The sequence below is a fragment of the Callithrix jacchus genome, chromosome 7 (genome assembly GCF_049354715.1).
Source record: "Callithrix jacchus isolate 240 chromosome 7, calJac240_pri, whole genome shotgun sequence".
In the NCBI taxonomy this organism is placed as follows: domain Eukaryota; kingdom Metazoa; phylum Chordata; class Mammalia; order Primates; family Cebidae; genus Callithrix; species Callithrix jacchus.
In genome coordinates, this window is record NC_133508.1 from 157228469 (window position 1) to 157247605 (window position 19137).

Below are 19137 nucleotides of genomic sequence, written 5' to 3' on the forward strand. Positions count from 1 at the left end.
GAACACATTTTGTCATGGGTGAGATCCATGCCATGGAAGTTTTGCCCTGAACATCTTCAGTAAGATGCTTGAATTTTCTAAATGCAACTTGATCATTCTGCAAATCAGCAAGACTCACTTCAAACACACTATCCTCGAGGCCATCAGATGCAATTTTGGTTCCTTGGGTCCTGTGACTAGCATCTTTCCAGTATTTCTTATACTGAACATAGTAGGTGACTTCACATCATACCAATCTTTCTTTGAAAATGGATCAACCACTTTCTTCTTGACTCCCTTTCTGCCGCCTTTTGTAACGTGCTTGTTCTTGCCAACTGCCATGGTGCTGCTCAGAGACAAAAACTGGGGCATATACTATTACTGCCTGTTATTTATGGATGAAAAAAAACATTAAGGCACAGAAAAATCAAGTGACTTCACAAGGTCACACTGCCAGTAAGCAGTAGCGCTTACTAGCTCCAAATCCTGGCAGTCTGGCTATACAGCTCAGGCTTTTATCTCCACGTTCTTCTCCATGGTTTTTTTTTTTTTTTTGAGATGGAGTTTCGCTCTTGTTACCCAGGCTGGAGTGCAATGGCGCCATCTCGGCTCACCGCAACCTCCGCCTCCTGGATTCAGGCAATTCTCCTGCCTCAGCCTCCTGAGTAGCTGGGACTACAGGCACGCGCCACCACGCCCAGCTAATTTTTTTGTGTTTCTGGTAGAGACGGGGTTTCACCATGTTGACCAGGATGGTCTCGATCTCTTGACCTTGTGATCCACCCACCTTGGCCTCCCAAAGTGCTGGGATTACAGGCTTGAGCCACCACGCCCGGCCTTCTCCATGTTATGAATGAAAATGAGGTTTAGAGAGGGCAAATCAGTAACTTGCCCAAGGATACCCATTTAAATATTGAGTGGAAAAACTTTGGTTTGAGTGCAAGGAGTCTGACTGCAGAATTCATACACAAACCCAATAACCTATAACATCTCCTCCGAACTGAAGCCCTCTGAGAAAATGATGCTGAACAGGTTCTGGAGCTCCAATTTCCCATGCCATTCTCAGCAACCTTACCTGGGCCCACACTTACCTCTACCTTTCTCCCACTCTCCTTGTGTTCAGTCATTTGCTCTGGACTCCATTTTTTCCGATTTCTTCCATCTCTTTCCTTTGTTGTCAATCTTTCTATCTTTACTGGCTCTTACAGTCATGCTCAAGTTTCTTTCATCCTAAAAGACCTTACCGTCAAAACAATTTTGGGTAAAGCCAGTCTTTATAGCTCCCTTCACCGGCTCATTCTCCTCTCAATCAGGATCTTCCAAAGAGCAATCCTCACTTTATCACCTCTTCTCTCACGGTAACTAAGCTTCTGCACCAACATCTTTAGTGATAATAGCAACTGTAAATTCTTTTTTAAAAAATTTTTTTGTTGTTTTTGAGACAGAGTCTTGTTCTGTTGCTCAGGCTAGAGTGCAATGGCACGATCTCGGCTCACTGTGACCTTCACCTCCCCGGTTCAAACTATTCTTCTGCTTCAGCCTCCCAAGTAGCTGGGATTACAAGTGCCCACAACCACGCCTGGTTAATTTTTGTATTTTTTAGTAGTGAAGGGGTTTTACTATGTTGGCCAGGCTTCTTGAACTCCTGACCTAGATGATCTGCCCACCTCCCAAAGTGCTGGGATTATAGGCTAAATTCTAATGGATAATTCTTAGTCTTCATCTTTGAAATTCTCTACCCCCTTGGAATCCTTAGAGCTATACTCTTAATGATTCTTCTCCCATCTCTGTCTCCCTTTTTTAATTCCTCAACTCTGGTCTCTTCCCCAGGGTTTGAACTGAGAGAAGTTTTAAAAAGCTGGATTTAACTTTTTCCCCCACTGTACATGCTTTTTTCTTAATCATCTCCCTGTAGAAAATGCAATTTAAATGGTATTCATCTTGCAGTAATCCCATCAGTGGTCATGGCTTTCTTACTCCTTTTTGAAGAGTCACTCCTCTTGTTCCTCGTTCCTTCTAACTTGTGGTAAAAATGGACACTGGCTGACCCTGTATCTACACAAGGGCAGTCTAAAGGTAAGCATCTGAATTCCAAAAAGACAGGTATCCTGTAAGTCTGACCAAAAAGTCTGCTGGATGGAAAAGACAGAGGGCAAGCTGTGTCTCTATTTTAGTCATAGGTATGTTAATGTATTGTCAATCAAAATTAAGGAAATATGGTCTGCTAAAGAAGTTTTGTTCTATTTTAGAACATGAGAAACTGCAGGAGATATGTGGATGCTGAAACACTGAAATTTCAAAGACACTTTAAAGATGTATGGGTATAAAGTATAACTGGTTCTGAATTTTACAAGATGTCTGGCCACTGTAATCACACATTGCAAGAGAATGTTTGTGTCCTCTCAAAATTCATACGTTGAAACCTAATTCCCAATGTAATAATATTAGGAGGTGGGGCTTTTGGGAGGTAACAGTGGCCTCATAAAAGAGATCCCAGAGAATGAACCAGTAAGGAAGCCCTCACCAGACATGGAATGTGTCAGCACCTTGATCTTGGACTTCCCAGCCTCCAAAACTGACCAATAAATGTCTGTTGTTTATGCTACTCAGTCTGTGGCATTTCATTATAGCAGCCTCATATAGTTACTCATAGATTTACCAGAAAGATGCTGCAATCAAACCCATCCCCTTGGCCAGGCAGAGTGGCTCACACCTGTAATCTCTACACTTTGGGCACTTAGGTAGGAGGACCACTTGAGCCCAGGAGCTTGGGATCAGACCGGATACCATAGCAAGACCTTGTGTTCAATTTAAAAAAAAAAAAAAAAAAAAAGCCAAATGTGGTAACCTGCACCTGTAGTCCCAGCTATTCAGGAGGCTGAGTATTACAGATCACTCGAGCCCAGGAGTTCAAGACTACAGGGAGCTATGATCGCACCACTGCACTCCAGCCTGGGCAACAGTGCGAGACTCTGTCTCAAAAAAACAAAAAAATGCCATTCTCTCTAACAAATATGATATAGCACAATTTAAGGTTTTATGAAACGTGTAATGAAAATCTGGTAACCCAGCATAGCAATAAAGCTTTCCCAACAAACTACTATAATACCACTGGCCGCTTTAAAAGAAGAAAATATAATTTTTTTGCAAAACCTTGGTTGTATAGATATAAAAATCTGCTTGAATCACATTACTCTGCATTTATTAAGGTGCAAATACAAATGAAGTCGCATTATTACATACGGCCTTACTGTCCATATTGTGTAACTGCAGTGAGACCTAGGGCTGTTTTCTCCATCTATGCAGGGCATACCAAGATCCACAGAGCAAAAGGGCTACGCATGGTTTGACAAGTTGCTTAAACAGGATTTAAAGCGGGTAAATAAGGAAAAAAGAAAGGCAACGTCAATACAATAAATAAGCTTTTTATTTCCTTTGTAAGTTGAAGAAAGCACACTCTTTATTACAACAGTAAAAACCACAGCAGTTGTACAGATACTATGGCACACTTCTTGAACTGGACCGTCCTTTGAGGCAAAACCATGCGCAAAATAAAATCTTTTCATCTTAATCCTATGTCTACGCTTTTCTAGATACAGATGGAACAAACCTCAGTATAATGTAAAGAGGTGGAAAACCCTAGTATAATTAGTGGTACCTGTGAAAAACACAATTAGGGTCAGAGTGACAATAAGAGTCAGTTCAGCAACCAGTTGGAAATCCATACCCTCTCAAAAAATCGTTAAAATAAAATTGGTATGATCTTCCAATCATTTATAAACCGGGATACTTTGGGCAATAATAAGATCATTAATAAGATTATTAATCACTTATTAACTGCAGCAAACATTACACATCTTTTGTAATTAAATAAAAATACGCACAAAAATGTACGGTTTCAGTTCCACAATCTCCTTGATGACAATGCTAGGCACTGGCTCATGTGCTGTCCCATTGGGTTTTTTTCACTGAATTCATTCACTCTTTAAATCCGTATTGAGTTCTTTCTGTAACCAGATGTTCTTATGCCAAAGATTTAAGAATTAAATCATTATTATTATAATATCTCATTTTCTCACACACACAGTATCACCGCCAGTGCACAACAGAACGAATCTTCCTGTCTTTCGTCACTGGTGGTGGCCTCCAGAAACATACCGTCTGCTGAGGTCTGCCTGCTGAGCGGTAGCCTAAGCTGCACCTGTGGCACAGAGCACACTGAACTGTTTTCTGCTGAGGTGTGCACAAAAGGTCTAAATGAAAAACAGCATGCTCTTCCATCTATCTTAGAGCAAACACCTATACACAGAGACAAAATATAAAGGATGTGGGGTTTTTCTATAAGAAAGGTACAATGTCCTATAAACTTTCAAACTGGAAACAAACATTTCCAGCTTCAGAACAAAGTTTTTGGAACCCATATCTGAGGTTTTTGTTGTTGTCGCTGTTGGTTTTAAAACATTTTATTGTGATATAACTGATATCACAAAAAGCTGCACATATTTTGTTTTGCTTTTAAAGAATGATAGAATACAGACAGATAAGGTTAGGAAGAAAGGCCTTTCCAAGAAGAGGTAATGACATTAATAAGGAAGTAAAAGGGAATAGCTCTGAGGAAACCTGAAAACTTATGAACTCTAGGCCAAAGGATCTATGTTAGACAGCAAGGGTCTAGAGAGACATTTGGATCCAGACTGTGCAAAGTATTAAATGTTTGTCTGTGAAAAGTCTGGACTTTATGAGGAACCCCCCCCCCCAGGTTTCTCAGCAAGGGAACAACAAATTAGAGCTCTGCTTCTGGGAGTTTAATCTGGTCAGACTGATGGGGGGATGTGGTGGGAGGGAAGAATAGTATGGCAATGGGAAGAATCCTACTAAGCGTGATAAGAGTAAGAGAGAGAAAGGTTGCTGGATAAAATTATATAGTATTGAAGAAGTCATCATCAAGCAGGGAGGACCTACCAGCTGCTGTGTGGTGACCAAGGAACTCTACATATGGTAGGATTTCAAATCTACATAATTTTCCTACAATGGGAGGAGTATTATTAACACATTGCAGATGAGACAACTGAGGTTTAAAAATTGCCGGAGGTCAAAGGAGGTCAAAAAACTGCCTGGCATCACACTGTTAAAATGTGGTGGTGGAGCCAGGCCTGGCCGATCCAAACAGTCATGCACAGTCTGCTTTCCCACAATTCCTCTTAATGAAGAGCTAGTCACCTTTCAGCTGACAAGTACAATGTTCGTGTGAATGTTTACCCCTGTGAACTTGTGTCTCTAAGTTACTGAGTCTGGATGTCTCACAGCTGAGTGGCATAGGAGTAGCTGGAAGGTTGCCAGCCATGGGAAAAGCCAAAGTTGGCCAGGTAACTAGTAGCCATGGTGGGGGCAAATCTGGCACTCTCCCCAGGACTGGCAAGGGTTCCAGATAGTCTGGTCCTTGACATCTCCCTTGGGGCTCCACCTTCACACTGCACACTTACCCTCAGCCCAAGAGACCTCCTCTCTTTTCCAGCACATTTATGAAGTGGCTGCTCAGAGCTTTCTCCTCACGGGAGGACAGGAATCCCAATCCGGGGTTTGAGTAAACAGTTCCATTTCCCTTCACTATTATATTCTCCTGCTTCCCAAAAGGGGACCAAAGTAACACGGTGAATAAAGAGTAGGCTTTATTCATGTAATAAAGTTGAACTGTCCATCAGAGTCTCTGTTCATGAGGAGTATGAAGAAAAGTTCATGAGAAGCCCCTTGTTTGATGTATAAAATGAAATTGTCCAATGTTGCTAACTGTAAATCTTCACTGGCATTCTGATTAATATACTAATATACTCACCTTAATACTGCATAATTAGTGAATTATAGATCTCTTTAATAACTCCTTCAAAGGACAATCTTTTAGAATACAATTATTCCTTGTCCCTTGCAAAAACAGCCCACAACACTATTTCCATATCTCCCACCTTCCCACTTCGGACTTCTGCTACTTCTTGAAGAAAGCACTCTAGCCATAAATCCCAACTAGACCCTAGATAGTGGTCCCCTGGTCATCCATCAGCTTTAGCTCTCACCGCCTCTCCTCTGCCTGCAGGGCTCTGTACGTGCTGACCTTTTGGCTATAGACTGTGGATAAATAGAACTTCCTACATCCACCTTGGGACTCATGTGTTAAAAGCCCTTGTTTTACACACGGTAACCCTAGTGGCAGTAGCCAAATAGAGACATGGAGATAAATTTACAAGACAGCTTTGCTTCTTTCTCATCATTCATTGAGCCAAACAAGACTGTAAAAATAGCAACGACAAAGGATGATTTATAATTTCTACTCTGCATGTCACCATGGTAAGATATACAAGTGGCTTGCATGAAACAGATTTGAAAGTTAGAAGGCAGTTATCAGCAAATTAACATGTGCACTTTGTTTCAGAAGCTACCATCATTCTAGGTAGTGTGCAGGGTTTGAAATCAGGCTGGCTGGCCATACATCTTGGTTCCAACATTTGCTAGCTATGTAACGTTAGTGAGTTATTTACTCTCAACATCCTCATCTATAAAATGGGGCTAACAGCACCCACCCCACTGAGTTATGAGGATTAAATGAGTTAATACATGTCAAATATTTAAAACGATTTTTGGCACACAGTGAGCATCCAATGAATGCTGGCTATTCTTGCCACCACCGCCATTACCGTGTTTAGTAATAACTGAAGTGATCGGGGTACCATTAGCCCAGGGCCCAAAAATGAATTGATCGTTAAACTAATGTTAGTCCAAATAGGATGACGGCCACTGGAGGAAAACTTGAACACGGATGCTACTTTACATGCTTCATCACTACAAAACGGGTTTCTAAAGAAAGGGAAGGCACAATGAAAGCTTAACCAGTGAGTCGAAATTTTTGATGGCTAAATAGAGGAACTTCGCATGTTGTACTCAAAAGTAAATGAGAATGTGAAGCATTCTGAAAACTGCAAAGTACTGCATTAGAACAGAACATTATTAAAGAGACTAGGTTCCACTTTAAAATGTCTTACAAGGTACGATGTTATTTTATTTTATACTTTCAACCATCTTGCAGAAAAATCTATACCTGTCATCTCAAGACAATGGGATAAGAAGCAACCTAACCAAGGTCATTCAGAATTCCATCAGCGCAGTTGCCTGCCCTATACTGTAATGAGTCACAGTCAGAACATGAGGATGGGAATGTGAAGGAAAAACTGAATTCTTGCCTGCTGTTTGGTGTATCCGCGAAGAATGCAAAGGATGAAGAAGTGGAAGCTGTAAGAATATCCATGAATTTTTAAATATCAGGGCTGGGAGCAGAAACTCACGTATGTAATCCTAGCACTTTGGGAGGCCAAGGGAGGCGGACTACAAGGTCAGGAGTTTGAGACCAGCCTGTCCAACATGGTGATACCCCATCACTATGAAAAATACAAAAATTAGCCAGGTGTGGTGGCACATGCCTGTAATCCCCGCTACTCAGGAGGCTGAGGTAGGACAATCACTTGAACCTGGGAGGCAGAGGTTGCAGTGAGCTGAGATCATGCCACTGCACTCCAGCCTGGGCAACAGAACAAGACTCCATCTGAAAAAAAAAAAAAAATCAGATTGTCTTCCCTCTGCTTTTTAGAAGGCAAAGAGGAAAAAAAGTTTCTTAGCCAACCAGAAGTAAGTTCAATTAGAACTTTCTTAATTAGAATTGGAGAAGTAGCTCAAGATAAACAAGGAATATTTTGTGGCAAGAAAAAAGAAAGCTACAGATGAATTTTGGTTAATGAGGAGAAACCTAACAGAACTCAGGTGATGGGTCCGTGCAAGGACCTCCAAATGACCTTGCTATGCTCAGTAAGCAGAGCAGTTAAGAAAGTCTGTGAAGCCTCTGAACTGGAGAAAAAAGATAGGATATTGTTAAGAAATGGTAGAGAGAAAACTGCAAACGCCTGGGCAGAGTTCAATGAAGTCAAGCTGGGGTCAGCACAGCACCTCTGTGACTATAAATTATCTCTTGGCATCTAGAGTCTGACACTGTGGCTGAGTAGCTTCTACCCTAAAGGAGTAAATTTCTTTGCGGAAATTCAGGAGGAAGATTTAGGCCTCCTGTTGTAATCTTCAGAAGAGAAACACTTGAACTCCTGAATGGTGGCAGCAGAATAGGGTCAAGCAAAGAACGAAAGTAAATGTTCTCTGTGCGGAGGCTAGAGGCTGGGTTAGTTACAACCGTGAGAGCGTGAATGCAAAGCATCATCTTTGTGCAGGAAGACCTGCATCTAAGGCAGAAATAAGCTGTAAAAAACAAAGAAGGCAAAAAAGGAAAGAAAGCTGTTTGACTGCTCTCACTTCATGTACTCTCATGTAGCTTAAGATCAAGAGAGCACTGTATTTTAGTTACAAAATACATAAAAATCGGAGTAGATACTCTCAAACCACTCATTTACAGTGCAGCTCCTTAAAAACAATGCAGCCATCATGTGTGCTCCTAATCAAAGACTTACGTGGATATTTACAGAAGCTGCAGTCTTTTTCAAACTACATCTTAAGAAATCCAAAACTGTGTGGCACCGTCTCTGGAGCCCCTGAGCTGTGAAGTAAGTTGGTGCGGGGGCGGGGCAGGGGGAAGGTGTGGATGGTGATGAGGGAGAGAGAAATCAAACAAGCAGGGCTTCAAATCCTCCTCTGCTTCTTAAATCAGAAAAGCTTTGCTTTTATCTGTTTTATAAAACAGCGATTCATGTAAGATTTCAGTTGATAAAAGATACTCTTGGTAAAGTGGGAAAAACATAAGCAAGACTAGGTTTGAACTTTGTCACTTGCTATCTACTTACTCTGTGACTTGGGAAAGTTACCTCTCTGAACCTTAGTTTCCTCTTCTATACAATGGGAAGAATAATATTTACAAATGGTTGTATGAATAACATAAAGTATGTATAGCACATACCATGAGGCTTTAGCACATAGCAGGCACTAGCTAGTAGTTCCTTTTCTGAAACACGTGAAATATAGATACAGGATAGACAGACAGGCAGATGGGTTTGGGGTTTTTTGTTTTTTGGTTTTTTTTTCATTTTTCAGACAGGATCTTACTGTGCAGTGGCGCAATTACTGCAGCCTTCTCCAGCTCGGGTGATTTTCCTACCTCAGTCTCCTAACTAGCTGGGACTACCGGCATATGCCACTAAGCCTGGCTAATTTTTTTTTATTTTTATAGAGACAAGGTCTCACTATGTTGCCCAGGCTGGTCTCGAACTCCTGAACTCAAGAAATACACCTGCTTTGGCCTCCAAAGTGCTGGGATTACAGGCGTCAGCCACCGTGCTTGGCCAATAGATGCTTAAATAAACACATTTGTATAAATATAGTTATAAAAATATATATATATTTGTGTGTGTGCATACATATATTTTTAGCAGCTTCTGTAGACAACTTTTCTATAACTTGCAGTCATTCAAAAGATACACTGAGAAAGAATTTGGGGGTCAGCGCATCACTCTCTTCAAAATTTCCAGGCTGTGGCTGCTATAGTATCTGCTAGCATAAATCCTCAGCATTCGGCTACTATTCTTCCTCTGTATTTTCAACAGTTATCTCAGTAGTTTTCATTAGCTGCTCAAGCTATTTTCAAACAATTTAAATATTATCATCATTTATAATAAAGTGGGTCAGTTCACAAAAGCAGCCAACCACAGAGCACTTTAAACAAATAGACTCACCAACTGAGATTAGAAGGAGCTTGAGAGGGGATCCACACACCTTCATTTGCCACGGAGAGATGAAGTAACTTCATCAGACTGGCAGAGTAATCAACTAGCAAAGTCCCCAGATGGCTGCTGTAGCTCTTGAACACATACCATGCTGATTAGCACATGCTGCATGTTGCAAGGACAATACACAGCAGGGAAAAGCTAGAAGTCAGTGGGAAAACTACCCCAATTTAATGTCATTAACATTGCCGAAACCTGCAAGAACAAACACTAATTGCAAAATATGGAACGAATGCCTGCATTAAATTTTACCATCCTAATTCCATTGTTGTGTGACATTGGGCAAGTTACTTAACTAAAGTCTATTTCTTCATGTTTGAAATGAGGTGCTAGCTAATACCTGCCTTAAGGCCCTGTTATGAGCAATATCTCTTCGTGGTATTCTTGCCAAAAATCCATAACCTCAGTCTAATCACAAAGAAAAATCACACAAACGTAAATTGAGAGACATTCTACAAAGTAACTGACAGTTCTCTTCAAAAGTGCCAAGGTCATGAAAGGCAGAAAGTGTATAGATTAGAAAACACATGACAGCTAAATGCAATGTGGGATCTTGGATTTGATCTTGGACTAAGAAAAGGAATAGTGAAAAAAACTAGTGAAATTTGAACTAAGCTAAATTAATACTATTGCACCAATATTCATTTCTTGATTTTGATAACTGCATTATAATTATTCAAGACAAAGGTTAGTGAAGGATATACAGAATTTCTCTGTACTAATTTTGCAACTCTGTAAATCTAAAATTATTTTAAAATTAAAAAAAATTAAGTCTAGTGAGAACTAAATACAGGGTCAAAAATTGTAAACCATGCTTATTTTTTTGGAAGGCAAAATTCTTCATCTAATGGCTATACTTAGCAATCATTAACAGCAAGAACATTATGCGAAAACTGGTCAAACCCAGGCTAGGAACCGCTAATAAGGAAGCATGTTCGACTGCAATAAAATGTGGACACTTTATCATACTTCAACTAAATGATAACAAATAATATTTGCAAATATCTATTACCATCAAAATTTCACTCTTTGCACAATACAATCATGACTTAATGCTTAAAGAAGTATGCATTCTGTGTTTGGCCAACGATGACAGGCTTGAATTTACCTAATACCATCAACATTTAAACATAACATGTCAGATCTTAATTCCTCTGACTCTATGACTACGCTCCTCTAGTCAGATTTCAACAGTTTCTGTCAGGCAACACCTGGCAAAATAAACGGTTTTCATATAAATTGTAGACATCCCATAATGAGTATGGAGTGATTCTTGTTTCTATTTTTTATTTTGCACTTGAGTTTACATCTGGCCTTGAGAGGTAAAAGCCTGCATCTGAGATAAGCAAAGAGCCCCTATGCCAAGCTTTTTACCCAAGATTTTGTTTTTAAAAAAGAAAACACTGAAAACCATTCAAACAACCCAGGAATCACAATACTTCATTAGTTACCGTTTCTAACACCACAGCACTGCTCTCGCTCGCTCACTTCTGCTTTCCACCCCAGGAAGTAAGTTCACAGCCAAAACTAATAAAAAGTAACTTCGCTATTTCTTGGTTTTTGATAGAACCATTCATATAACAAATATACATTTTTTCCCATTATGCTTTTCTCTTGCAAAATAATTTTTGTTTTCTACAAAGCTTATGAGATATCATAAAGATGTCGAATACATCTGGTTTAAGAATCCAATGCTTCTTTCACATATTTCTGCATCTGTTCACAAAATCCCTTTGACTTCAAAGGAAGCTTTTCAAGAGAAAAAGAAGATACATACAGGAAAAGTGGCCATAAATTTTTAGTAGTCCTTTTCTAAGGCCATTTTAATTACAGTACTGTGGAACAAGTATCTTCCTCAGAAACCTGAAATATCACAAATGGTATTAATGACTAAAGATTTGTTTAAAGATTGATGATTTCAAAACTTTTTTCTGGTTATAAAAGTGTGTATCTTCAATTTAGACATGTGAAAAATATGGAATGCTATAAAAGGAAACAAATAACTTTTAACCCACTATTCAGGAAGGCCAAAGCAAAATAAAAAAGTTAAAAATGTTCGTTTCCTTCCAGTCTTTTTATGTATATGTTTATATAAGTATTTATATATAAACATAATATTGTAATAACACTATGAACACAATTTTGTATCTTTTCTCAGTGTTTCAAAAGACCACATTAATCTTTCAAACCATCATTTTCAATGGATAAATTTTATGTAGTTATACTTTAAAAAAATATTCTCACATTTAATTCTTACTCTACTCAAAGCTAAATTAAAGGTTTAAAAACCTTCATCTGTACTGGAAAGTCTACATCTTGAAACAATCTACATTAATAATTAACTTTTATCGCCCTATTCATAAATGCCACTGAAACAATAGTAAAGGTTTAGGAAATTATTTTTCTTTGGCATTTATACCGACTCCGTGTCTTCCACTTCCCTGGGCAGGCAGTCATCAGCGGGCCCTAGGCCTTTTCTCTTCGATTCTCTATTCTCAAGACGTCAATTCTTTAGTATGGAATAAGGGGGAGTTTGGATCTAAGGTTTACTTTGATAGCATAGGTTTTAATTTGTCATTAATTATAAATAATCAACTAATTCTGATTCTGCAGAATCAAACCCTCAGATTTCAAGGAGAGGAATTTTTGATGGATTTACCTAATTTTGAATTGTCTTATCTAATTTTGCTGCGGAAATTTAAAGTAACATTTGAATAACTGTTTGTTGACAGGGAAATTTCTGGTACATATTAATATACTGGCTTAGAAGAATGTGTAAGGCTCACAACAATAAAGAAAACGAAAGTTCAAAAATGTATGACATGATGAGAAAAGTAAGTTGAACTTAAATCTTGGTTTTCATCATTACTCCCATTGGCTTTGTTTTGGCTTCATAATCACGGAACTACAGATTTCCCAGAGCTTGAAGGAACATTAACACGTCAATCAGTCCAACTCTTCCTCCACCCAATAAACGCAAAAAAAAAAAAAAAAAAAAAAAAAAAAGACCCAGAGAGATCGTGACCTGTCACACAGCTATCAAGTGGGGGACCAAACCCTGGAGCTCTGGACTACCTTCCTCTAGTGCTCTTTTCAACACACCAGTTACAATAGGTGTGACATCCTCACACCTCCGTATGGTGACAATGAATACGCAAAAGATGCCAGGAAATTACCTAATAAAATCACATTATCTCGTTTCTCTCTCGTTCCCAGAAGTTATGTCCTGTAGTCAACGTATGTCGAAGTGCTTACCGAGACTGCACTTGGAAGACGTTTGGTAAAAGTCTGAATAACGGAAACGGTATCCCCTCCCCTCGACATTTTTGCCATGAGGGTAAAATTCCAATTATTTAAGACCATTAGACCAGGCCGCGACGTGGTCTCTGTCCCAGGAGATTAATGGTAACGGCAATGCTGTCAGGCGCAGGATAGGACAAACTCGGGGGCAGCTTGCTATCACTTTCACAGCCGCCTAGATACAGCAGTGCCGTGGGGCCGCGAGAAGCAACCAGAATGGACTACGTAAGGTATACACTTGCTCAGGGACCACGCTGCCGAGCTGCTGCCCCGACCTGAGCCGCCCGATGCCTACCAAGACTTCTCTCATCTCTCCGACGGCCCCCTGGTTTGCTGTTAGGGTAAGGAGGGTAAGAGCAGTAACAGGACCACGAGAAGAAGACCAGTCTCTAAAACCCCCGGTTTCTGAAAACATCATGCCCGGGGTTGGCTGACCGCGTTGCCCAGCAACAGCGGCAGCGACCAGCTCCCAGGACTGGAAGCCGAGACAAGAGGTCGGGGAGCGGCGCGCTTTTTTCACCAAGGGAGCTTTACGTCATCGCGTATCCTTGCAACGTCACTACGTTCTGAATAGGAGGGCAGTCATAGGCGAGTAGACCTTAGGCGAGAGGACGCAAGTAGTTTCCCTAAGAAGCGGGAGGAGAAAAATAAATAGAAGGCAGTGGGATGAGAAGAACCTCGCGGGATGGGAAGCCGCCGAGGGAAGGGCCAGCCTTAATTACCTGGGGAGTAGGAGCAGCTCTGGATCCTTTATGAAGTGCCCGGATGAAGGTCCAGCACCCACGCGCTTTCCGCACTGAGTGCAGCGCCATCTTGAAAGGGGCGGAACCGTCTTCTTCAGAATGACGTCGGCTCAGAGAGCCAATCCCAGTCTCGCGACACCTGTTGATGGGCGCGGCCTGGGCCTCCCGCCCGGCCGCGCAGCGCCTATCAGGCTGAGTGCACTTTTTGCGGAGCAGGTGGGACAGTAACAGGGTGGGGCTTCACTGTTTTGCTCCGGATTCCTTGTCTGGAAGGAGAATCTTGGGTATTGTTAGTAGCCGCGCTTTAGACTGGAAAGAAAGTCCAATAGGCTGCCTTTCTGATCCTATCTCAAGGCAACCTTTAAAAAGTTCGTTTAGGAACTCCCAGTTCTCTTGAAGGGCAATATAAATGGTCTTTTGAGACATATATGTGGCCCATTTCCCTTTTTTTTTTTTTTTTTTTTTGTTTTGCGACACGGTCTCACTCTCGCCCAGGCTGGAGTTGTGCAGTGGCGCGATCTCGGCTCACCGCAGCCTCCCCCTCCTGGGCTCAAGCGATTCTCCTGCCTCGGCCTCCTGAGTACCTGGGACCACAAGCATGTGCCACCTGGCCCAGCTAATTTTGGTTTTTGGTAGAGGCAGGGTTTCACCACGTGGCCCAGCCTGTCTCAAACTCCTGAGCTCCAGCCAAGCCATTCGCCTAGGCCTCCCAAAGTGCCGGGATTAGAGGCATGCACCACCCTGCTGGGCTTATGTGTCCCTATTTCGTTCATCCTGTAAACTTTGTTGAACGCTACCGTAATGTGCTCAGCACTGAAGGTACGGAGAAAGACGTATGTTGCCTTCAAGATGTCTACAGTCTAATATAGTAGCAGATAAATGGTGTACACTCAACAGGTGTTAAAGAAGTGAGCACCAAGTTTCGAGGAGTGGTTGGGACCGTGGTGCTTCAACCTAGTTTAGGGAAGGCTGCAGGAAGCTTATACCTGATGGAAAAAAGTTATTTTGTTTGGGAGTCTAAAAAGGTTTAGTACACTTCTCCTGCTTCTGTTAATCCACCTAAAAAAATCTAGACAGAATACGAGTGTTTCAGTAAAAATATAACTGGAAGAAATTGATGAGAATTCCTTCATATGATTTGTTGTAATTTATCCATCCAGCTACCGAAAATTACCAAGGAGAGGTTGGAGATAAAAGATGCCTGTAAAGGAGCTGAAATCTAGCAGAGTAAGACAAAACAGTAAATTAAAACCATATAGTAATACTCTTTTTTAAAAAACTATATATGTATATATTATTGTACTTTAGGTTCTGGGGTACATGTGAACAACATGCAGCATTGTTGCATAGGTACACACATGGCAATGCGGTTTGCTGCCTCCATCTTCATCGCCTATATCTGGCATTTCTCCCCCTGTTATCCCTTCCCAAATCCCTACCACCCGCTATCCCTCCCCTAGCCCCCCACAACAGACCCCAGTGTGTGATGCTCCCCTCCCTATGCCCGTGTGTTCTCATTGTTCAACACCCGCCTATGAGTGAGAACATGTGGTGTTTGATTTTCTGTTCTTGTATCAGTTTGCTGAGAACAATGGTTTCTAGATTTATCCATGTCCCTACCAAGGACAAGAACTCATTGTTTTTTATGGCTCTATAGTATTCTGTGGTGTATATGTGCCACATTTTCCCTGTCCAGTCTATCATCAATGCGCATTTGGGTTGGTTCCAGGTCTTTGCTGTTGTAAACAGTGCCGTAGTGAACATACATGTGCATGTGTCTTTATGATAGAAAGATTTATAATCCTTTAGATATATACCTGTAATGGGATTGCTGGGTCAAATAAAATTTCTATTTCTAGGTCCTTGAGGAATCGCCACACTGTCTTCCACAATGGTTGAACTAATTTACAGTCCCACCAACAGTGTAAAAGTGTTCCTATTTCTCCACATCCTTTCCAGCATCTGTTGTCTCCAGATTTTTTAATGATCACCATTCTAAATGACATGAGATGGTATCTCAATGTGGTTTTGATTTGCATCTCTCTAATAACCAGTGATGATGAGCATTTTTTTCATGTTTGTTGGCTTCATATATGTTTTCTTTTGAAAAGTGTCTGTTCATATCCTTCGCCCACTTTTGAATGGGTTCGTTTGTTTGTTTGTTTGTTTTTTCATAAATCTGTTTTAGTTCTTTGTAGATTCCAGATATTAGCCCTTTGTCAGATGGGTAGATTGCGAAATTTTTTTTCCCATTCTGTTGGTTGCCGATCCACTCTAGTGACTGTTTCTTTTGCCGTGCAGAAGCTGTGGAGTTTGATTAGGTCCCATTTGTCTATTTTGGCTTTTGTTGCCATTGCTTTTGGTGTTTTAGCCATGAAGTCCTTGCCTATGCCTATGTCCTGAATGGTTTTGCCTAGGTTTTCTTCTAGGGTTTTTATGGTGTTAGGTCTTATGTTTAAGTCTTTAATCCATCTGGAGTTAATTTTAGTGTAAGGTGTCAGAAAGGGGTCCAATTTCTGCTTTCTACACATGGCTAGCCAGTTTTCCCAACACAATTTATTGAACAGGGAATCCTTTCCCCATTGCTTGTTTTTGTGAGGTTTGTCAAAGATCAGGTGGTTGTAGATGTGTGGTGTTGCCTCCAAGGCCTCTGTTCGGTTACATTGGTCTATATCTCTGTTTTGGTACCAGTACCATGTTGTTTTGATTACTGTAGCCTTGTAGTATAGTTTGAAGTCAGATTGCATGATGCCTCTAGCTTTGTTCTTTCTGCTTAGAATTGACTTGGCTATACGGTCTCTCTTTTGGTTCCATATGAAGTGTAGGGCTGATGGCCCCACAGGATCGTGGGGTGCGCCTTATGCTGTGCTGAGGCGCAGGATCCGAGAAATAAAGAGACAGGACACAGAAGTACAAGGAAAACGCAGCTGGGCTCAGGGGGCCATGCCAACTATAAGCAGAGTCAGGCAAGGCCCCGAATGTCCAGAAGCATGAGTATTTATTGTGTATAGGTTAGGGGGCAGGGCAGTGAGTGAAATCATCTTTAAGGATAGTGATAGGATCGTGAGCAATAAAACATGGGGTCCACCCCCATTAGGTCACCTAGGGCAGGAGGTGGACAGTGCACAGCAAGGGGCCTGTTCGCAGAGGCAAGGGCCGTGCACAGTAAGGGGTCCACCCCCATTAGGTCACCAAGGTTTGAAGGTGGGCCTTGCGCAGTGTGCAATACTTCTATCTATGGTCAAACTACTTCTAAGAAGATTTATAGGAGGATGCTTTAAGTCACACAGCAGTGACAGAGCTGTCAGGGTTACCGCCACCTTCTGGCAGCTTCCGATGGGTTCTATGGGAAGATGCTTTTCAAGCAGCACAGTAGCAAGAGCTGATAAAGTTCACAGTCACCAAGGTGGATTGCCGGTCTGAGGGCAGCCTTCACCAAGAACTGGAGTAAGGTCCTGCAACTCCTTTATAAGGTGGAGTGGCTCTCGCTCCAGGCCTGCCATACAGTAGGTATCTGAACGCTCCCGCCTGGGCCATGGATTCTTATCCTGGTATAACTGTTTTTCCCTGAAATCATGCTCTGCACTGTGTCTGCTCTAGGCATTCCTCTGATTATAAGCTGCTTATTCCTTAATTCATGCTCTGTACTGTATCCACTCTAGGCATTCCTCCGATATGAACTAAGATATAATTATAGGTATGTATGTAGGGAAATATTCTTTAGACACTCATACTATTTACTATTATATGATTATATATAAAGGATTATATAAAGGGATTCGTCAAGCCCTATTTCTATAAACTAATATATGATTATATAAAGGATTATATAAAAGGAAATAGCTGAGTAATAACACTATAAGGTGAGATAGTCCTCAAGCCCTAACTGTGCCAGGTTCTGCTTAGCTCTCATTCCTCGGTGCCTATAACCACATGAAGTTTGAAGTGGCTTTTTCCAGTTCTGTGAAGGAGGACAATGGTAGCTTGATGGGGATAGCGTTGAATCTATGAATTACTTTGAGCAGTATGGCCATTTTCACAATATTGATTCTTCCTAACCATGAGCATGGAATGCTTCTCCATCTATTTGTGTCCTCTCTTAGTTCATTGAGCAGTGGTTTGTAGTTTTCCTTGAAGAGGTCCTTTACATCCTTTGTTAGTTGTATTCCTAGGTATTTTATTCTCTTTGTAGCAATTGTGAATGGCAGGTCGTTCTTGATTTGGCTCTCTTTAAGTCTGTTATTGGTATATAGGAATGCTTGTGATTTCTGCACATTGCTTTTGTATCCTGAGACTTTGCTGAAGTTGCTTATCAGTTTCAGGAGATTTTGGGCTAAGACGATGGGGTCTTCTAAATATGCAATCATGTCGCCTGCAAATAGAGACAATTTGACTTCCTCCTTTCCTAACTGAATAACCTTTATTTCTTTTTCTTGCCTGACTGCTCTGGCTAGAACTTCCAGTACTATATTGAATAGGAGTGGTGAAAGAGGGCATCCTTGTCTAGTGCCAGATTTCAAAGGGAATGCTTCCAGTTTTTGCCCATTCAGTATGATATTGGCTGTTGGTTTGTCATAAATAGCTTTTATTAATTTGAGATACATTCCATCAATACCTAATTTATTGAGAGTTTTCAGCATAAAGCACTGTTGAATTTTGTCAAAGGCCTTCTCTTCATCTATTGAGATAATCATGTGGTTTTTGTCTTTGGTTCTGTTTATGTGGTGAATTACATTTACAGACTTGTGTATGTCGAAACAGCCTTGCATCCCTAGGATGAAGCCTACTTGATCATTTTGGATAAGCTTTTTGATGTGCTGTTGCAGTCGGTTTGCCTGTATTTTATTGAAGATTTTGGCATCAGTGTTCATCATGGATATTGGCCTGAGGTTTTCTTTTCTTGTTCAGTCTCTGCTGGGTTTTGGTGTCAGGATGATGTTGGTCTCATAAAATGATTTAGGAAGGATTTTCTCTTTTTGGATTGTTTGAATACTTTCCGAAGGAGTGGTACCAGCTCGTCTTTGTACATCTGGTAGAATTTGGCTGTGAACCCATCTGGACCTGGACTTTTTTTGGTTGGTAGGCTATTAATTGCTGTCTCAACTTCAGCCCTTGTTATTGGTCTATTTAGGGTTTCAAATTCTTCCTGGTTTAGGCTTGGGAGGATGCAAGTGTCCAGGAATTTATCCATTTCTTTCAGATTTACTGGTTTATATATGTAGAGTTGTTTGTAGTAATCTCTGATGATGGTTTGTATTTCTGTGGTATTGGTGGTGATATCCCCTTTATCATTTTTTATTGCATCTATTTGATTCTTCTCCCTTTTTTATTTATTAATCTGGCTAGTGGTCTGT

The 19137-nt window shown here is 40.9% G+C and overlaps 1 protein-coding gene and 1 long non-coding RNA gene across 10 annotated transcripts in view; one reads left to right on the forward strand and one right to left on the reverse strand.

Annotated features, from left to right (window-relative positions):
* LOC118143110 (uncharacterized) overlaps nucleotides 1–7069 on the forward strand; it is a 50057-nt gene extending 42988 nt beyond the window's left edge. The window contains exon 3 of the long non-coding RNA XR_004727295.3: nucleotides 7055–7069. This is a non-coding gene — a long non-coding RNA (uncharacterized LOC118143110). The remainder of the gene's footprint in view (nucleotides 1–7054) is intronic.
* Nucleotides 1–13879, reverse strand: part of WARS2 (tryptophanyl tRNA synthetase 2, mitochondrial) — a 130489-nt gene extending 116610 nt beyond the window's left edge. For 6 of the 9 annotated variants that reach the window (XM_035252612.3, XM_035252613.3, XM_078333083.1 and 3 more), the window contains exon 1: nucleotides 13763–13879. In XM_035252612.3, coding sequence (XP_035108503.3) covers nucleotides 13763–13852 — 90 coding nt within the window. In that variant the 5' untranslated portion in view covers nucleotides 13853–13879. Of the gene's footprint in view, nucleotides 1–9689; nucleotides 9795–13335; nucleotides 13530–13762 lie in introns of those variants that run through there. The other 3 variants (XM_035252610.3, XM_078333081.1, XM_054236704.2) reach the window with 2 other exon arrangements.
* Nucleotides 13880–19137: the final 5258 nt, after the last annotated feature.